The 16,982-nt window shown below is 40.3% G+C and overlaps 1 protein-coding gene across 3 annotated transcripts in view; it reads right to left on the bottom strand.

Moving 5' to 3' along the window:
* Positions 1-16,982, bottom strand: part of FAM135A (family with sequence similarity 135 member A) — a 75,043-nt gene that overhangs the window by 36,643 nt on the left and 21,418 nt on the right. For all 3 annotated transcript variants that reach the window (XM_056856523.1, XM_056856521.1, XM_056856522.1), the window contains exons 4-7: positions 12,159-12,238; positions 10,097-10,236; positions 7,218-7,288; positions 5,983-6,156 (exon numbers count right to left, since the gene is read on the bottom strand). In XM_056856523.1, coding sequence (XP_056712501.1) covers positions 5,983-6,156; positions 7,218-7,288; positions 10,097-10,236; positions 12,159-12,238 — 465 coding nt within the window. The remainder of the gene's footprint in view (positions 1-5,982; positions 6,157-7,217; positions 7,289-10,096; positions 10,237-12,158; positions 12,239-16,982) is intronic.

The raw sequence follows: 16,982 nt of genomic DNA, 5'->3' as shown, positions 1-16,982 counted from the left end.
TACTGAAACTGTCTCGCATGAAAATTTTAATTGAAAATAACCTACAGTGTTACACAATGGGAATTCTTATGTACAATGCTGAAATATACAACATTGTCAAGAATATTTTAAAATAACTTTAGCAATGATTAATATACTATAATGTGTTTAATGATAATACAATATTGAAGATGCCAGTGTTTTCAATGTTATAAAGGTTAACTTAATATTCAAATATGCTGGTATTCCTAACTACTGTGACTATGAGAGTGTTTCTGCCCAAATAACACACATTCACTACAAAAATCTCTTTTCTACCTTCAACTTTTATTTCCCCCCTTACCTCTCAGATGGCAAAAAAACTATGATCCATGTACTATGGTAATACATGGTTGAGCAATTTGCCACTATTACTCAAGTATGTATGTATCTATTTTTAATTTTTATATTTATTAATTTTATTATATTTTTACCCCACCCATCCCTGACCTAAGTTGGGCTCAGGGCGGCAAACACCAGGAATAAATACAATTTAAAATAAAATCCAAAATCCATATAAAATTCAATTAAAATATAATCACACAAATTAAGACAAGCAATAGTGTCCTGGTCATGGTTCTCTCAGTTAATGCCTTCAAGTAATGGGTATGCTTGCAATTCTTCTTAAACAAAATGAAGATTTATATTTTTAAATTCCATAAATATGCCAAATAGTACAATGTTATATGCTAAATTATAAATAATGCATTTAATGTTAAATCCATAAAAAGTTTACATTTCATGGGAAAGTACTGCATATATTATGCCCTCTATACGTGGAACCCAGGGCTAAATTTCTTGCCGGGTTGGTTTCTGGCCTAAACACTTGTCCTAGAGCTGTGAAACTAGTATTTTTGTTAAAAGATACCAATGGATTTGTCTCTCATAGGACTGCCCTGTATGCTCTTGCAGCAAAGAAAATAAGGGCCAATATGGCTGCTAAGGAACAGATCCTTCAAGCTGATTTTAATGGTCGCTAGGTCTCATTGGCCGATTGGGACACCACCACAATTTTTAGTTATTATTTTTGTTGTTGTTGTTTTTGTATGCATCAATTTAGCATAGTTTTATTATGTATATTTATTAATCCAGAATTTTATTAATCTAATATTTCCTTTTATTATGTATCTGTGGTATCCTTGATATGTTTGTAATGGCCTGTGGCTAAATGCAAATAAAACCATTCATTCATTCATACTGCATATATTGTAATTTTTCTCAACATTTACCTTCCCCCCACCCCACCCCCACCCCTCCCAAAAAAAACACCAAACCCACCTTTTTTTTAATCTCATGGCATCAAAATTTCTGGAAATTTTACAAATTTTGTGCAGCATGTTACAGTCTACAGATTTCACAACAGAACTGGACAGAATAGGGAAAAGGATGCATTCATAAAGCAAGAAGCTTTGCCTTAGAGGTTTACAGTTAGCGTTCTACTTTTAACACAGGAATCCCTGTCATTCTACAGGACTTGCATTTATTAGCTCTATTTTGGTTGTTAACACTATATTTCTAATAAGCAACACAAAGCGTGAATAATGGAATTCACAGAGAACAGCTGCCTATTGCTACACATACAAAGACAGGAGGGGAAAGGAACAGTCAGTGGTGTCGTAATGTTAAACATGCACACCCACATGGTGTGGATGTTTAACTAATAGAATGATGCTCTTAATCAAGTCTCATTTTACTCTTGGCATCTTTCTGTTCATCGTTTATAAAAGATGCCCATAGAAAACAATTAACATTATAGATCAATGGCTCTCAAACTGTTTAAAATGAGTTCCATTTCTGAACATACTGTCATTTTTTGGACCCACTTACAAAGTAATTCCATGCTACTTTCCCTCTCCCCACCCTAAAAAGTTCAGTATTAAAGATGTAACAGCTGGACTTCATGACCATTTTATACATTCTGCAGAGGCAACCCAAGTTGGCCACTGAGATTCCCAGACTCCTCTCTCAGTTCACCTTGTTCCTCCTCCTATGTGTAATCAGCTTTAAGCCCGTCACAAGGGTGGACTGTAAATAACATAATAAACAAAATAAATAAATACTTCCCCCTGGTCTTGTAACACACCTGTGAGAGATATGCAATCCACTGTTCGGTGATGACCCACAGTATGAGAACCACTGCTAAAGGTAAGATAAAACTCAGAGGAAATTCAAGACGGGCAGCCCATTCCTGGGAGGGAGGGAGGGAGGGAGTAGATCCACGGCGGCTGGGAGCAGCACAGCCACACTGCCTCCTCAGAGGCTTCCCAGCTTCTACATGTGTGCCGCCTGGGACAGCATAAGCGCCTGTTATCCTGGGTTAAACAGGCTCCTATGGAGCTTCAGCCCTCCCCTCAGGAATGCATTCTGAGTATCAGTGGAGTGATAAAACTATATCAGCTTTTGTCTAACTTTGTGCTAAGTGCAAGGATCACAGATCAAAAGAGATATATGACATATTATTTCTATTCCAGACATAAAGTCGATCATGCACGGGAGTTTTACCTGGGGCTCGATGCTGGCTCATCTCATACTTTTACATTGCAAATGCTATAAATGCTATGCACCAGCACAAGTCACCAAGCTCTAACCCGGAAGCATCTCCCCACCCCTTGAAAATGCTACTTTGTAATTGGCTGTAGTGCTTACTAAACTTCCAGTTCCCCTCCCCCCATGGAAACCCAAGTGCCATGTTAAAAAGTTTTGGAAAAAGAAAAAAAAACGGAGCTCTCTAAAAGGAATTGGGGGGGGGGAGGGAGAAATCCAGGATTCATTTTACAATCCTTTCTTGTATGAGTCTGCTCAGCAAGAACTCCAAGAAAGCAGGAAGCATTTGAGTCCCCGCCCCTTGAAGTACTGCTTTGTAATTGGCTGTGGTGCTTACTGGGAGAAAAAGTCACCCCCCCCCCCCCACAAGCTTCCATGTCCCACGCTTTGGCTTATGCATGGAGATTTCACTCGGGTTCATCTCAGGAGAGATTGAATAATCGGGTTATGACAGCAAAAGGAAGACCCAGGATTTGCCAGGGATGGGCGCAAGGTCATTTCTAATGGACAGAAAACTCATGCCACAGACCAGGGGCGAGCTTCAGTTAAAGTACCCATGCATAAACAACTAAAGGCTATCTTGACAGGGGAGGGGAACTTGCCAAAGAAAAGAATAGGGATGCTCCAATTCAGGGAGATTTCACAGAACCTTGGATCCTCCTACAGAAATATAAAATACCTAAAACTCCATATTAGTTGCATACTTGATTTTTGGCAAAACCGATTGCACACACACAGACATGCAAGTGAAATTTCAATAATTTAAGTGAAAGCATTAGAATGGAAATTCACAAAAAATTGCTGACATTTAGAATAATTTTACATGGTGCTTATGAGTGTAAAGTGTTGTCAAGCTTCAGATAACCTATGGTGACCCTGTAGAGAGCCAGTGTGGTATAGTGGTTAAGAGTGATGGTTTGGAGCAGTGGACTCTAATCTGGGGAACTGGGTTTGATTCCCCACTCCTCCACATGAGTAGCAGACGCTAATCTGGTGAATTGGGATGGTTTCCCCACTCCTACACATGAAGCCAGCTGGGTGACCTTGGGCTAGTCACAGCTTTCTTAGAGCTCTCTCAGCCTCACCTACCTCACAGGGTGTCTGTTGTGGGGAGGGGAAGGGAAGGTGATTGTAAGCCGTTTTGATTCCTCCTTAAGAGGTAGAGAAAGTTCGCATATAAAAATAAACTCTTCTTCTTTTCAAGGCAAGAGATTAACAGAGGTGGTTTACCATTGCCTTCCTCTGCATAGCGACCTTGGAATTCCTTGATGGCCTCCCATTCAAACACTAACCAGGGCTAACCCTGTTTAGCTTCCAAGATCTGATGAGATTGTTCTACCCTGGTCCATCCAGGTGAAGGTAGCAATGGTGCTTACTTAACTTTAAAACAACAAATATAGTTATGTTTACTGTTTTATGGTTCACACTTTCAAGAATGATGGAAATGCTTGGGATGAGAAGGGTTTCATATTTCAGATTTTTTCGGATTTTGTACTTACAGGGCTGCTGCTGAGCCTGAGGCAGAGAGTGAAGCACCGTGAGAGCTTCCAGCTCTCTCCTTTTAGGGGCGGGAAGACATGGCTACCACCAAATTTACAAGGCTGCTGCTGAGCCTGAGACAGACTGTGAAGCACCACAAGAGCTTCCAGCCCACGCCTGTTAGGGGCAGGAAGACACAGCTGCCACCAAACGTAAGGGGCTGCTGCGGAGGCAGGCAGGGCATTGCAGATGCAAGAGGCTGGGCACGGTGCTCAGAGCCAGGGTGTTAAGCCTGTGAATAATGTGATTAATGCCTGCGTTTTGAGGTGTAGCATCATTTAGGCTCAAAAACCTTCGGCTTTTTTGCCATTTCAGTATTTGGATTTTCGGATAAGGGATACTCACCCTGTACAATGAAATAAATAAAGGTAAACTACAATCCACACAGTGCCATTCTTAGCGCCATTAAATATTTGACAATGTTTAGCTAAGGTCAAATAGCTAAAGTTGGATTTGTCACTTGAATGGTATGTCAACGGCACATGGCCATGCACACATATACAATCATCTTGTACGCGCTCAAACAGATAGAAATCTACACAGATAAAGCTTTTTACTGTGGCTGCCACATACCAAAGTGATTGAAGATTAAATAAACACAAGATTAGATTTATGAATTGTGAGCATAGGGAATTTGCAGAGATGGATCTTCTTCAACTTTCTCTTCTCTCAGAAGCCTTCTGTGGCCTCCAAAAGGCTGAGGGGTGAGGGCCAAGGAACCCTCCAGTAGAAAAGGGGACAGCCCTGTGCTGCATGGTTCTTTGGCCATAAGGGTCTCCCAGCTCCAGCACTGCTATTCTGGGCATCACTAGAGATGTAAAATTTCCAAAAATTCTGAAGCCACAAAAACAAACACCTGTTTCCTGAGGGGGAGGGGATTTGGGGAAAATATGAAATATATACAATACTTACTTTCCCATCAAAGCTACACATTTTACTGCTTTGACAAAAATAAAAATGCATCATTTATAATTAACTGGGCATCTGAAATTGTTCTATTTGGCAAATTTATGGAATTCAGAAGTATAATTACCTTATCGGTTCTTGTAGGTTATCCGGGCTGTGTGACCATGGTCTTGGTATTTTATTTCCTGACGTTTTGCCAGCAGCTGTGGCAGGCATCTTCAGAGGAGTAACACTGAAGGACAGGGTCCTTCAGTGTTACTCCTCTGAAGATGCCTGCCACAGCTGCTGGCGAAACGTCAGGAAAGAAAATACCATGACCACGGTCACACAGCCTGGATAACCTACAAGAACCAATGAACTCTGACCGTGAAAGCCTTCGACAATATTTTATAATTACCTTAGTTATCCACAAGAAAAATTGTAAATATACCAAATTCTGGAATCACACCAGCAAACTGCTGCACTCTGTGCTACTTTAACACACGTTATCTTAATATTTTAATGGAAGCAATCACAACATCCCCCACACATACATTAATTCCTATGTTGTAAAAGGAAGATTACAAGAAGAACATGGTCAGTCTGCTCTGACTGTCTAATCCGATTCCTATCTCAATAAATACCAGTTGCATCACTTCATCATTATGTACTTAAAATTAGGGGACAAGATTGCATCCAGTAAGTAACTTCTATGATTTACCACTATTTGTTTTTCATTCTAACAAAGAAAACTAAAACTGAAGTAAATCCAGTGAATCTTGGATCAGCTTCAGAGAACTTTCCATATAATCCAACTGAAATTGACAATACTCAGGGGCTACGAAATAGCTGTTTGCTGACAGCAGCTAAAATATTTCAGCTACATGCATATTACTTTAATGATCAAGGCCATTAAGCAATTAACAATCCTGAACTGTATTTAATTAACTGATTAATTTTGAAAACACATGCAACATCAACGTGCATCTTAGTTACCTTATCAAAGGCTGGTGAAGAGCAACTAGCGAAGCATGGACTAAAACGGAGATGACTGAGAGGTGGAAGTAATCAAACATAACATTGACGTAGTGATGAAGGCCTCGGTGTAAGGTAAAGTGCAACTTTAGTGTTCGGCTGCTAATCAGCTGCAATGTGCTCAAGTCTTCTGGCCTAAAAGGAGAAGAGCATAACCACACTGTACTATTTTGAAAGTAATTTAATACTACAATTTAAAAAGCAAAAAAAAAAAAAACCTACAAGAAGTGCTTAATGAATAAGCTCAGTATATCGGGCAGTTACTTGTCTATGTACAACACATGCATCCAGATTCAGAGATCTTTGTAATGAAGGGATTTCATCATAGCAGTCATGTGTGAAACACTTAATTCAATGGAAATCATAAAAACAAAAAAACCTCTGGATAAAGATGATTAGGTACAATCATGAAAATAATGATCCAAGTGTAGGTCTCAATGAAATCAATATAATATACATGTGCAGAAGTGAGCAGCATTTAGGACATACATATGAGAGTTTCCATACTTTCATCACACACACAGATAACATAAATATGTGTGTGCGTGTGTATCTCTGTGTGTGTAACACATGTCACATTCAAATCTAGTGAAATTAGTTTTTAAAATGCACATTAAAGACAATTTTCAAAAAGTATAGAGGTAATTTCAATAAACCTTTACTACGTAAAATACATATTGTACACCTCAATTTACATATGGGTTCCACTTCATAAATGAATCATAACAACACACCCTCACCCAAATGCTTTACACAAAAATGAGGGTTAAAAAGCTAACATCTTCAGTGCACGAGATCAACCGTACACAAGCAGGGACCCACCACTCATGGGGGTGAGAATCCCGCTCCTAACCCCTGTGCCAGCGCCACCTACCTTAATCAGCTGGCACTTCCCTCCTTTTGTTCCTTCAAAATGGCAGCTGAGATCTTGTGACAGAGCATTGTGAAATCTTTTTTTTTCTGTCTGTAATTTTTTTTTTAATCGTTTTATTTTTGAGGTTTGTACAAACACCCCCCTCCTCTGTACTTGACCCCAGTGTGCACTTTTAACTATCTGCAGGCCAAGGTCCTGGTTCAGTATTAGATATAGGATACAAGAGCATGCAGAGATTTGATTGAGAGATATTCTGCTTAAAGCCACTATAATGCGAACTGCAAATTTTTAATAATAAAACATAGGTTCGTTCTGAACTTACGAATAATCTGTATCCGTAAAATGTAGATCTAAAGACAGCAGGAAATTCATTTCATTAAGAGATTCTTCAATCTAGAAAGGAGGTTTCAAAAGAAAAACAGGACAAATAGTATTTCTAGTAACACAAAGTACGGTTTTACTGCACTGGCCCATTTCCAAATTACACGCACTGGATGGGAATACGACCACTTCTAAATGCCCTTGTGATGGAGACAGCCATGGGTATGTTGGTGTAGCTTCAATGTTGCACTAGCAATAGGTACTGCTAAAAGGGAAATACTGGGTATAGATGGGGACATGGTAGAGGAGGAGTAGAAACAGTAAAACCCTGTGATTGCTCAGAGGTTAGTGTCCCTGACAATGGCATGACATTATACCTGACAATTGGGTACATTAAAACAATCCCACTGAAATCCAGGGAAAGCCAAAAGCAATTGCTCCCATCTTCCTGTTCTTCCTCAAGGCATAATGAAGACAGGACTCCAATCACAGCATATAACTAGGAGTGTACAAGCCTCAGCTGGGGACCACAGATGGTGTACTTCAAGATACATGGAATGGGGCCACATCAGTGTCTCTATGCTTAGAGAAACAGGGAGCTTGGCGATAAGGAAGTTAACACAAACAGTGCGCTGAATAGTCAGGGAAAATGAAGAAAAGTGAAGGGCAGATGAACCACATGCAGCTTCTCCAAATCCATATGTGTATCTTGCCTCAGGACCACAAACACAAATACCAACTGGAATTCCAACTCTAATTTCTGCAGTTTGACCAAGAAGGAATACCAAACAGTAAGCAAAGGAGCGAACTATGGACCCTGCTTCAGTTTCTGATACTGGCACACTGCCTTCCCCTCCTTGGAAAACAAGTGGACCTGCTGAGCACGCAAACGCTGATGGTCTTGTACTCATTCCCTGCAATTGATGGCTGCTGCATGCAGGTTACACAACCATGTCTTACTTCGGATGTCACACAGTGAGTATGCCCTTAGCAAGAAACCCTCAAAGGCAGATAAGCTTGGTGAACAGCTGCACCTATACCTATTGTGTGTAGCCATTGGTATTCAAACACCCATGACTCACTTTTCTTCTATGATATGAATTAAGGCAGTGAGACACCAGAATCAGGTGACAGGAAGATCCAGAGTTACAGCTCCACTGATATCAAGGCCAGAAGTGGGCAGAAGACTAAGGAAACACAAGCTAAGCACCAGTAGGTGTCCCATAATGGGAAACAAGCCAAGCTTCAGAGCCATAGAGGAACCTCTCTACCAGTGATGGACCTCATCTCAACATACTTTCAAGAGTGTGTACAAAGAAAAGCAGATAGCATTGTATCTTTGATCTGTACACATGCGCATTACAAACAGCTCTCTCTTTAAAAAAAAAACCAGAAAAAATGTCAGCTATATAGGGGCTCACAGCCCAGTAGGCTAGGCTCCCCTGACCCACAGACTGAAGGCCATTGTAGAACCTGGAAAGAGGCACAATGTTCAGACTTTTAAGCAGCCACAGAAACAGCCCCAGGAAATTCTCAAACTCTCTTTCCCTCATGCACCAGTGCTCTTCCCTACAAACTGGGATTAAATATCATGGCTTGGAATTCTGATCTATACAAAAGAATGGTAAATACAGATTGTGGATGAGAAACAAAGACGAAACACAGTTTGCTGTGAAAGCAGAAGGCTGCATGAAAGAGAAGTGAGGGTAAATGATGGTGAGAATCCCACAGGCTTCTTTTACGTAGTGACAATCCACGCCAGAATGTGAAGGCATATGAGGTGGCAGTGTTAGCATCAAACAAGCCTTTCTCCCATTACCAGTGCATCAGTTGAACTGTGTCCTGCTCAATTATTCAACATTATTTGAAATCTGTAGAACGGAATGGGGGGAATTTGGCAATTCACTGTGAAATGTTGCTCATTTCTTTGCTGATATGGAATCTCAGATCATAAGAACGTAAGATCATAAGAAAGGCCCTGCTGGATAAGACCAAGGCCCATCAAGTCCAGCAGTCTGTTAACACAGTGGCCAACCAGGTGCCCCCAGGAAGCCACAAACAAGATGACTGCAGCAGCACCATCCTGCCTGTGTTCCACCACACCCAATACAATAGGCATGCTCCTCCGATACTAGAGAGAATAGGTATGCAGCATGACTAGTATCAATTCTAACTAATAGCCATGAATACCCCTTTCCTCCACGAACATGTCCACTCGCCTCTTAAAGCCCTCCAAGATCCAATCCAACTTGGACTCCAATTTAAGTGAAAGTCTGAAAACAGGTGTTGGATGCACTGTCTGGTTAAATTCGTACAAATAGTTTTTGCCCTGTTTCCTCTGACTGATGTTGACTCGATCCTGGTGACTGTGAAGCCAAGCTCCTGTAGCCTGGGTCTGTGCCCCACCCTATTTGGGACAAATGAGCCTTTGGCTAATTATCATTAACTCTTCACTCTGAGAGAATTTCCCAAAGCCTCTGAAAGTGGCTATTATTCAGTCTTCATTGATGAAACCTCTCAAAAAAGAAGTGATGCCCAATTATAAGCCCAAGTCAAATTTGCCTATATTAGACAAATTAATTAAAAAAGTAGTAGTGGGATAACTGCAGGATTTTCTGGATTACGTGTCTGCTTTTCATCCATTTCAGTCTGGTTTAAGTCTTGGCTCTGGGATGCTGTGCAAATGATGTTACTATGGAAGCTTTAGTCTCTGTAAGTATTAGTGTGTATTGGATTCTGCTGTTATCTGAACATAGGACCATGACTGTGTTACTACCCATGAGCAAGGCAGAGCAGCCATGGACATAGTAGAACACAGGATTGCTCTGTAAGGATTTGAAAAAGTATTTTAGCAGTTAAAATATGCAAACAGATGATTACCTTCCTTTCATCCAACAGCATTTTAATTTTGAAGATCATAACATCATTGACAGACACTTCCTCATTTTTATAAAGAATTTGAAAGGTTTTACTGCAGATTACGTTGTCATGGACTGATGCTGGAAAGGCAAGATCCGCACCTAAAATAAGAATATGAGTAAATAGTAATGAGCACCACACAAAACATTAACAATCTATACTTACAAAGCAACAACTGATGTGTTTTAAGGCTCTTGTAGCCCTGAACACAACCTCAGGGTGAATTTCCTATTCATGCACTTCACGAAGTTTCAAAACTACCCCCCCACACACACCTGACAACCTGATGATTGTTCCTGATAACCTGGAAAAATTTACGCCACCACAGAGAAATATGTTCCTTTAAACACTATTAAAGTTTATATTAATCTTCCAGTATCTTAGGCTAAAAACAAATTATATTGTTTCATTTTTTTAAAAAAAATGTATAGATCTATAAAGGGACAGTACTGTCATGAGTTATTCAATACACGAAGGGCAGGGGTGAATCTACTCAAAAGAAACATTCCACCTCGTATGAAATCATATTTTCAGGTTCTTTGGTTACTGTGAAATAGTACGCCTTCTGCCACCACAAACATTTTTGTAGGACTTTTTCATGTCACAAAATACATTGGAATTTGGCTTGGGGTATGAATTTAGCATTGGGCACAATTTAACTTTTTAAGTTTTACTAGCAGGTTTTAACTGATTTGTAATGTCACTTCGACCTATCCACATGTTCTTACCCCACCCTTCCTCCAAGGGGCTCAGGCCCAAACTACACATTACATTTTACACTTGGCTGCCATAGGGACCTGACGGCATACAGCAGCTAAGAAATCTTTGTGGCAGCTCAATTTAGAAGTGTGACAGGGCCCAACTAGGATTGGGACCACAGTGCAGGGAGAAGAGAGGCTCTCGCCTGCCCCCATGCTGTTTTCCTGACCCCAAAACAACCTTGTAGGGGTGTTCTTTGCTCCACTGGGGAGCTGCGCTGAATGCTTGCATGCACAGCCCCCCAAGAAAACTAACACCACCTCCCAGGGCCACTTCAGATTGGGAAAATGGAGTGCAGGGGATGACACGAGACCTTCCTCCCCTCTTGCCATAGTTCCAACCAGAATCAGGCCGCTGCACCACTCCTAAACTAAGTTGATATGGGGAACACACAGCTGGCATCCTGCTACAAGTCTCCACTGGAATCATATAACTATGATATGTTGTTTGGGCCTCCAGGATGTTTATGTGTGCATCTTCCATTTCATTCACACAACATGTCTGTGAGTTAGGCTAACCTGAACGCTGTCACTGGTCCAAGGTCACACAATGAACTTCATGGATGAGTGGGGACTTGAACTTGGATCTCCCTAAACTCTAGCCCGATACTCTAACCACTACAATACTGGTCCTGTTCATATGTTACAGTAAACACATGTACATCCTGCATGTATGTGTGTACAGCTGTTTTAAGAAAGCTCGAATATGCATCCATTTTACAAATTAAGCCAGGGACTAGTACCTGGATAAATGGGTGGTTGAACATGCGTTGAATGGTTACATACATGCATATCTGTAACCTGTGAATGGGGCTACTCTGCCTCTGATATGAAGTATTCTCTCTTTGAATGGGTATTCTGTTGGGCAAATAAAGCAAAACCTACATAAACAGCATTCTCAGTTCATTTCACAGAAAACAGCAACATTTGCATGCCTTTTGTCAAGAGCAATTTAATCATTTTGAGCAACCTTACAATGAACAACTATAGAAAACACATGCACACATAGTCATCAAGACTGCATCCTCGATCAGAAGTATTCACATGGTCAAAATTTCAATCTAATGATGAATAGTAGCTTTTGACTATTAAAATTTTACATTTCCTTAATAACTTTAACAGGGCACTTATTTGATGTTTTTCAATTACATCAAATGTAATTTATGTGTAATTAATTAAAAGTTCTAATTGGTTGACAGCTATTCTTTAATTACTAAATAGCAATTAAAACCTCAAATAGTATTGGGGAAAATGTTCACACTTACTGGTTGTACGTAACAAACTTGCTTCAATTTTGTGTGGAACTCTTGGTGGAATTTTCATTGATGCACGAATCTGGTAAAAACTAAAATAAGCAAAATGGTTTCCAAAAGATGCTGTTTACCATGTTCTCATACATAACAAGTATGATATCAAAAACTAGCTGATATCTGAAACTGCATTCTACCCAATCAGTATGAAAGTCTGACTTCGAAGGTTGGGAGGGCAGGAAGGAAGGAAGGAAGGAAGGAAGGGTAATTGGCAATGTCACTGAACTGAGGACAAATCCTGCCCTCTGCATTGTCACTTTGCCTGGATTGAAGAACATGTTCTGCCCCATAGCTACATTTCCAACTGCATGCTTATCTTAATCCCCATAAAACTCTGTAAATATTCTAAAGGCAAGTGGCACTATGAAACACAATGAAGATTTGTACTTTAGGACACAATATAGTACCATAAATATTTACTTGCATATCCATATATGATAATCTCACAGGGTGAACTCAGGACAAATTTAAAATTCTATTCCTGATATCTGAGATAATAGCCTAACAAGGCATAAATCATACTATACTTCTATGAGTATTCTTACTTTAATCAATAAGGCTTCACTCCTAGAATTCATTTGGCCCATAATCTAGTATCAGTCCTTAAATTATCAGTCATGCTGAGTGCACAAACATGCCAGCTCCCTACTAAAAGGAAAAAGAAAGTTCAAGATGGCTTGCCCTCCTACTTTCTATTCAAATGTAGTAGATAGGTCAAGACATTTCAAGATAAAACAATAGACAAACAAAACTGTTCAGCTTGTTCCACGTTAAAAGCAGCTTTCAAATTTTCATATTCTACAATAAAGATGGGATCTGAGGTATTTCATTTCTGAAGGTGTTTAAGCTCTAGTTCTGGGGTTCTTAACTGTTAATCTACTACTACCAAGACTAGTTCCATTTTTTGGAGGGCCCTGGGCAGAGATTGCCCAGGGTGCCCCTCGCCCCTTCTCTGCTTATTTATTAGATTGTACCCCACCTTTACCAAGCAAGGTCGGGGTCAAGGCGGCTAACAAGCAATAAAATACAATTTAAATCAATACATTAAATAGTGTAAAATCAAAATTAAAATAATTTTCAATAGTCCATTAAAAACTCCAAGCGGCTTACCACCAAGCCCCCAACCACAACTCCCTTCCCCCTATCTGCTTGCCAGGCCTCCCCCTTCCTTCATTCACACACAGGCAGTAGGGCTCACAGGCAGGTGATTTTCGGCAGTGGGCCCAGCCAGAAGCCCAGGGCTCTGGCAGCTGCCCCTTCCCTCAGGGTATGCTGATGCTGTTCCTGACTAACATCCACAAAGTATGCAACATCATAATCAAACTAAGCCAGTTATGATGTTAGAAAGCCAGCAGGGGCTATGCAGTGTTTTGCAGGGACTTGTTCATAAATGATCTGGGACTAAGGGTGAGTAGTGGAGATGCCAAGTTTGCAGATGACACAAAATTATTCAGGATGATGAAAATCAAGAATGATTGTGAAGAGCTCCAGGAGGATCTCCACAAATTGTCAGTAGGCAACAATGTTGCAGATGAACTGCATATAGGCTAAATAAAGGGGTCTGAATTTGTTGAGACTGAGAGGGGCAAGTTTTGGCGGCTGTAGTACATAGCTCAATTAAAGTATCAACCCAGTGTGTTGCAGCAGTGAAAAAAAGCAAACTCTATGTTGAGGATTATTAGGAAAGGGACTGAAAATAAAACAGCCAATATTATAATGCCCCTGGTTAGATCTATGGTGCAGCCTAATTTTGAATACTGTTTGCAGTTCTGATCACCGTTTCTCAAAAAGGACAATGTAGAGCTGTAAAAAGTACAGAAGAGGGCAACCAAAATTATTAGAAGTTTAGAGCACCTTCCCTACAAGGAGAGGATGAAGAGTCTGGGACTTTTCAGTGTAGAAAAGAGACTGGGGGGAGCATGATAGAGGTTTATAAAATTATGCATAGTGAAGACAGCTGAAAGAGATAAATTTTATTCCTCTCCCAAGATACTAGAACTCAAAGGCATCCAATGAAGCTGATGGGCAATAGATTCAGGACGAACAAAAGAAAATACTTCTCTACACAATGAATGATTAAAATGTGGAATTTGCTGCCAGGGGATTTAGTGATGGCCAAGGGCATAGGTAGCTTTAAAGGGGGGTTAGATAGATTCATGGAGAATAAGTCCAGCCATGGTGACTAAAGGGATCCTCCATTTTCATAGGCAGTAAACCTCTAAATACAGTGCCAGGAGGCAACATCAGTGGAAGGCCTTGGCTTCAAAGCCCTGTTATTGGACCTCCAGATGAATGCGCTGGACTACTGGTATGAACCAGCAGGGCTCTTGTGTTCTTATGATGCCCCACCACTAGCCAAAAGTAAAAACATCAGGACACCAAAATGGCATTCCAGACAAGGCCACTTACATAGGTATAGCTATGATGTATGCGCCCTGACCGGGATGGCCCAGGCTAGCCTGATCTTGTCAGATCTCAGAAGCTAAGCAGGGTCGGCCCTGTTTAGTACTTGGATGAGAGTCCACCAAGGAATACCAGGGCCATTATGCAGAGGAAGGCAATGGCAAACCACCTCTATTAGTCTGTTGCCTTGAAAACCCCATTGGGGTTGCCAAGTCGGCTATGACTTGATGGCACTTTACACACACACGATGCATGCATCCAAATATACCAATCTCAAAATATGCACTCAATGAGATCATTATGCTACTGGCCATCAGCTGACTAATTTTTAATGTTAACTTTGATCCTTCTTTGCTATGTACCATTCTAATAGCCTAGGGAATATACCTAGGATCAATGATTTTATCCTCAGCAAAGATGAAAAGCAAAAAATATCTCATCTCAGCTGGCTGTCAGAAAGCACTACAAATGGAGACAAGAGGTTCCCTAAACACTCCAATGTACCCCTATACACCACCAAAAGTTCTGAATGGGCGCCAAGATTTCTAGATTACCCCACCAGTTCAGAATCATGGCTCTCATTTTTTTACTGTAATAGAAAATGGTGTAGATTGCCAAATTAAGAGAACACAGAAGGTGGCCTTTCCTTCAATCAATAAACCACAACTTGTATTTAACAAGTGCTTACATATAAAAGAAAATGTGCTCTTCCTTCAATATCCTCAAAGGGGCAAACAATCACTTATATTCACAAAGTAGGTACAGAGTCGGTTCAATGGAAAACACATCTCTGCTACATTTCAGCACTGTTTCAGATTTCTGCAATATAAATCCAATTGCTCTGTTAACTGGATATCCCATCCTGTTGATTGTACTGAGTTACACTGTATAATCTGTCTTGAGACTCAGTGAGAATGGCAAATAATGTAAATAAATAAAATAAATAAGTTATAGCATTAGATTTTTTGAAAGCAAGTTAACTACAAAGTTAATTGAAAAACTTCCCAGATAACAGCATCCACCTGAAACATTTGGATCTATCTATTAAACTGGCATTCAACCTATTGTGTGAATATTGGCTGTCAGTTTGGATAACTGAGCCTAATCAAATCACTTAGACAACATAAATAAGGGATATTCCCACTAATACTAAATTAAAATGTTCACTTGCCATATCTCCATTGGTTTCTATGCGGGGAATCCCATCAAACTGAAAATGGAGAAAGTCTGCAAAAAGGGTTTTGATCCCCCCCCCTTCCAGCCCACTGAACTCCTCAATGAGCCATTCTGAAGGTCACGGGACCCCTGGGAACAGATGGAATATGGTGTGCGGAGCTGAAGCCAGAAGACACAGAAATTCCTCATAATTTCTTAGTTCCAAAAAGCTTCTGCCGATTCCCTTCTTCTAGCTATAGTTGCCATGCCCCAAGAACCTCCCAAACCTTAGAAGTGACTTTTTGAGGGGCACTGCAGTGGCAAGGTGACAAATCTTCCATCTGCAAACTCTCTCTGTACACTGTTTGATAGGCTCAAACCCTATATATGTGTTACAGAAAGTATGGGCACTAGGGCTGACAACTCTGGGTTGGGAAATATCTGGATATTTTGGGAGGGCGAGGTTTGGGGAGGAACTTCAATGGGGTGTAATGCCATAGAATCTACTTTCCAAAGCAGCCATTTTCTCCAGGTGAACTGATCTCTATTGTCTGGAGATCAGTTGTAATCCCAGCTAGTACCTATAGGACGGCAACCCTAATGTGGACCCTAGTTTTGCTGTGTGGCTCAAATACAGAATACAGAGCTACACTAAGTAGAGCTGGATATTGTTCAGTTCAAATATGTTGCTCTCCAGGAACAACCTTTGACTTTATCTCGCTAGTTCCAAATGCCTCCTGTGGAATTTGACAATCTTTTTTCAGTATCTTAGCAACATTCTATGCTCCATGAAGGAAAAGGGAAATCAGAAATGCCAGGCATAGTATGATACAGAGCTGCATCATAAATAAAAGCACAGCACTGAAGTTCATGACAGATCAAAACAACTGTCAAGTCAACATGACCAGAGTTAACCTTTAAAATCCATTCAGAGAGGAAAGAATTACAGTTAAGCAAACAAAGAAAAAGCCATTTGTCTCCCATTTTAACATATTAGGCACCATTAATGTATTAAAATGTCTCTTTGGGATTTCACCAATACTCTTTTTTGGCAAGTTCAGAAGAAAACTCATTGCAATAGAGAAATCCACTTGCTCAGGGCAATAGGCGGCAAGCAACAATTATAACATAAACATGAAAAAGGTTCTCAGTATTTAGCTGTAACTTCTTGCTGAATCTAAAATTCTTTCCCATTTTTTTAAAACAGAAAGAAGATACAAG

This window comes from Euleptes europaea, chromosome 10, assembly GCF_029931775.1.
Source record: "Euleptes europaea isolate rEulEur1 chromosome 10, rEulEur1.hap1, whole genome shotgun sequence".
NCBI lineage: Eukaryota > Metazoa > Chordata > Lepidosauria > Squamata > Sphaerodactylidae > Euleptes > Euleptes europaea.
The sequence above is the reverse complement of the archived record's forward strand: the minus strand, read 5'-3'. Positions and strand labels throughout refer to the sequence as shown.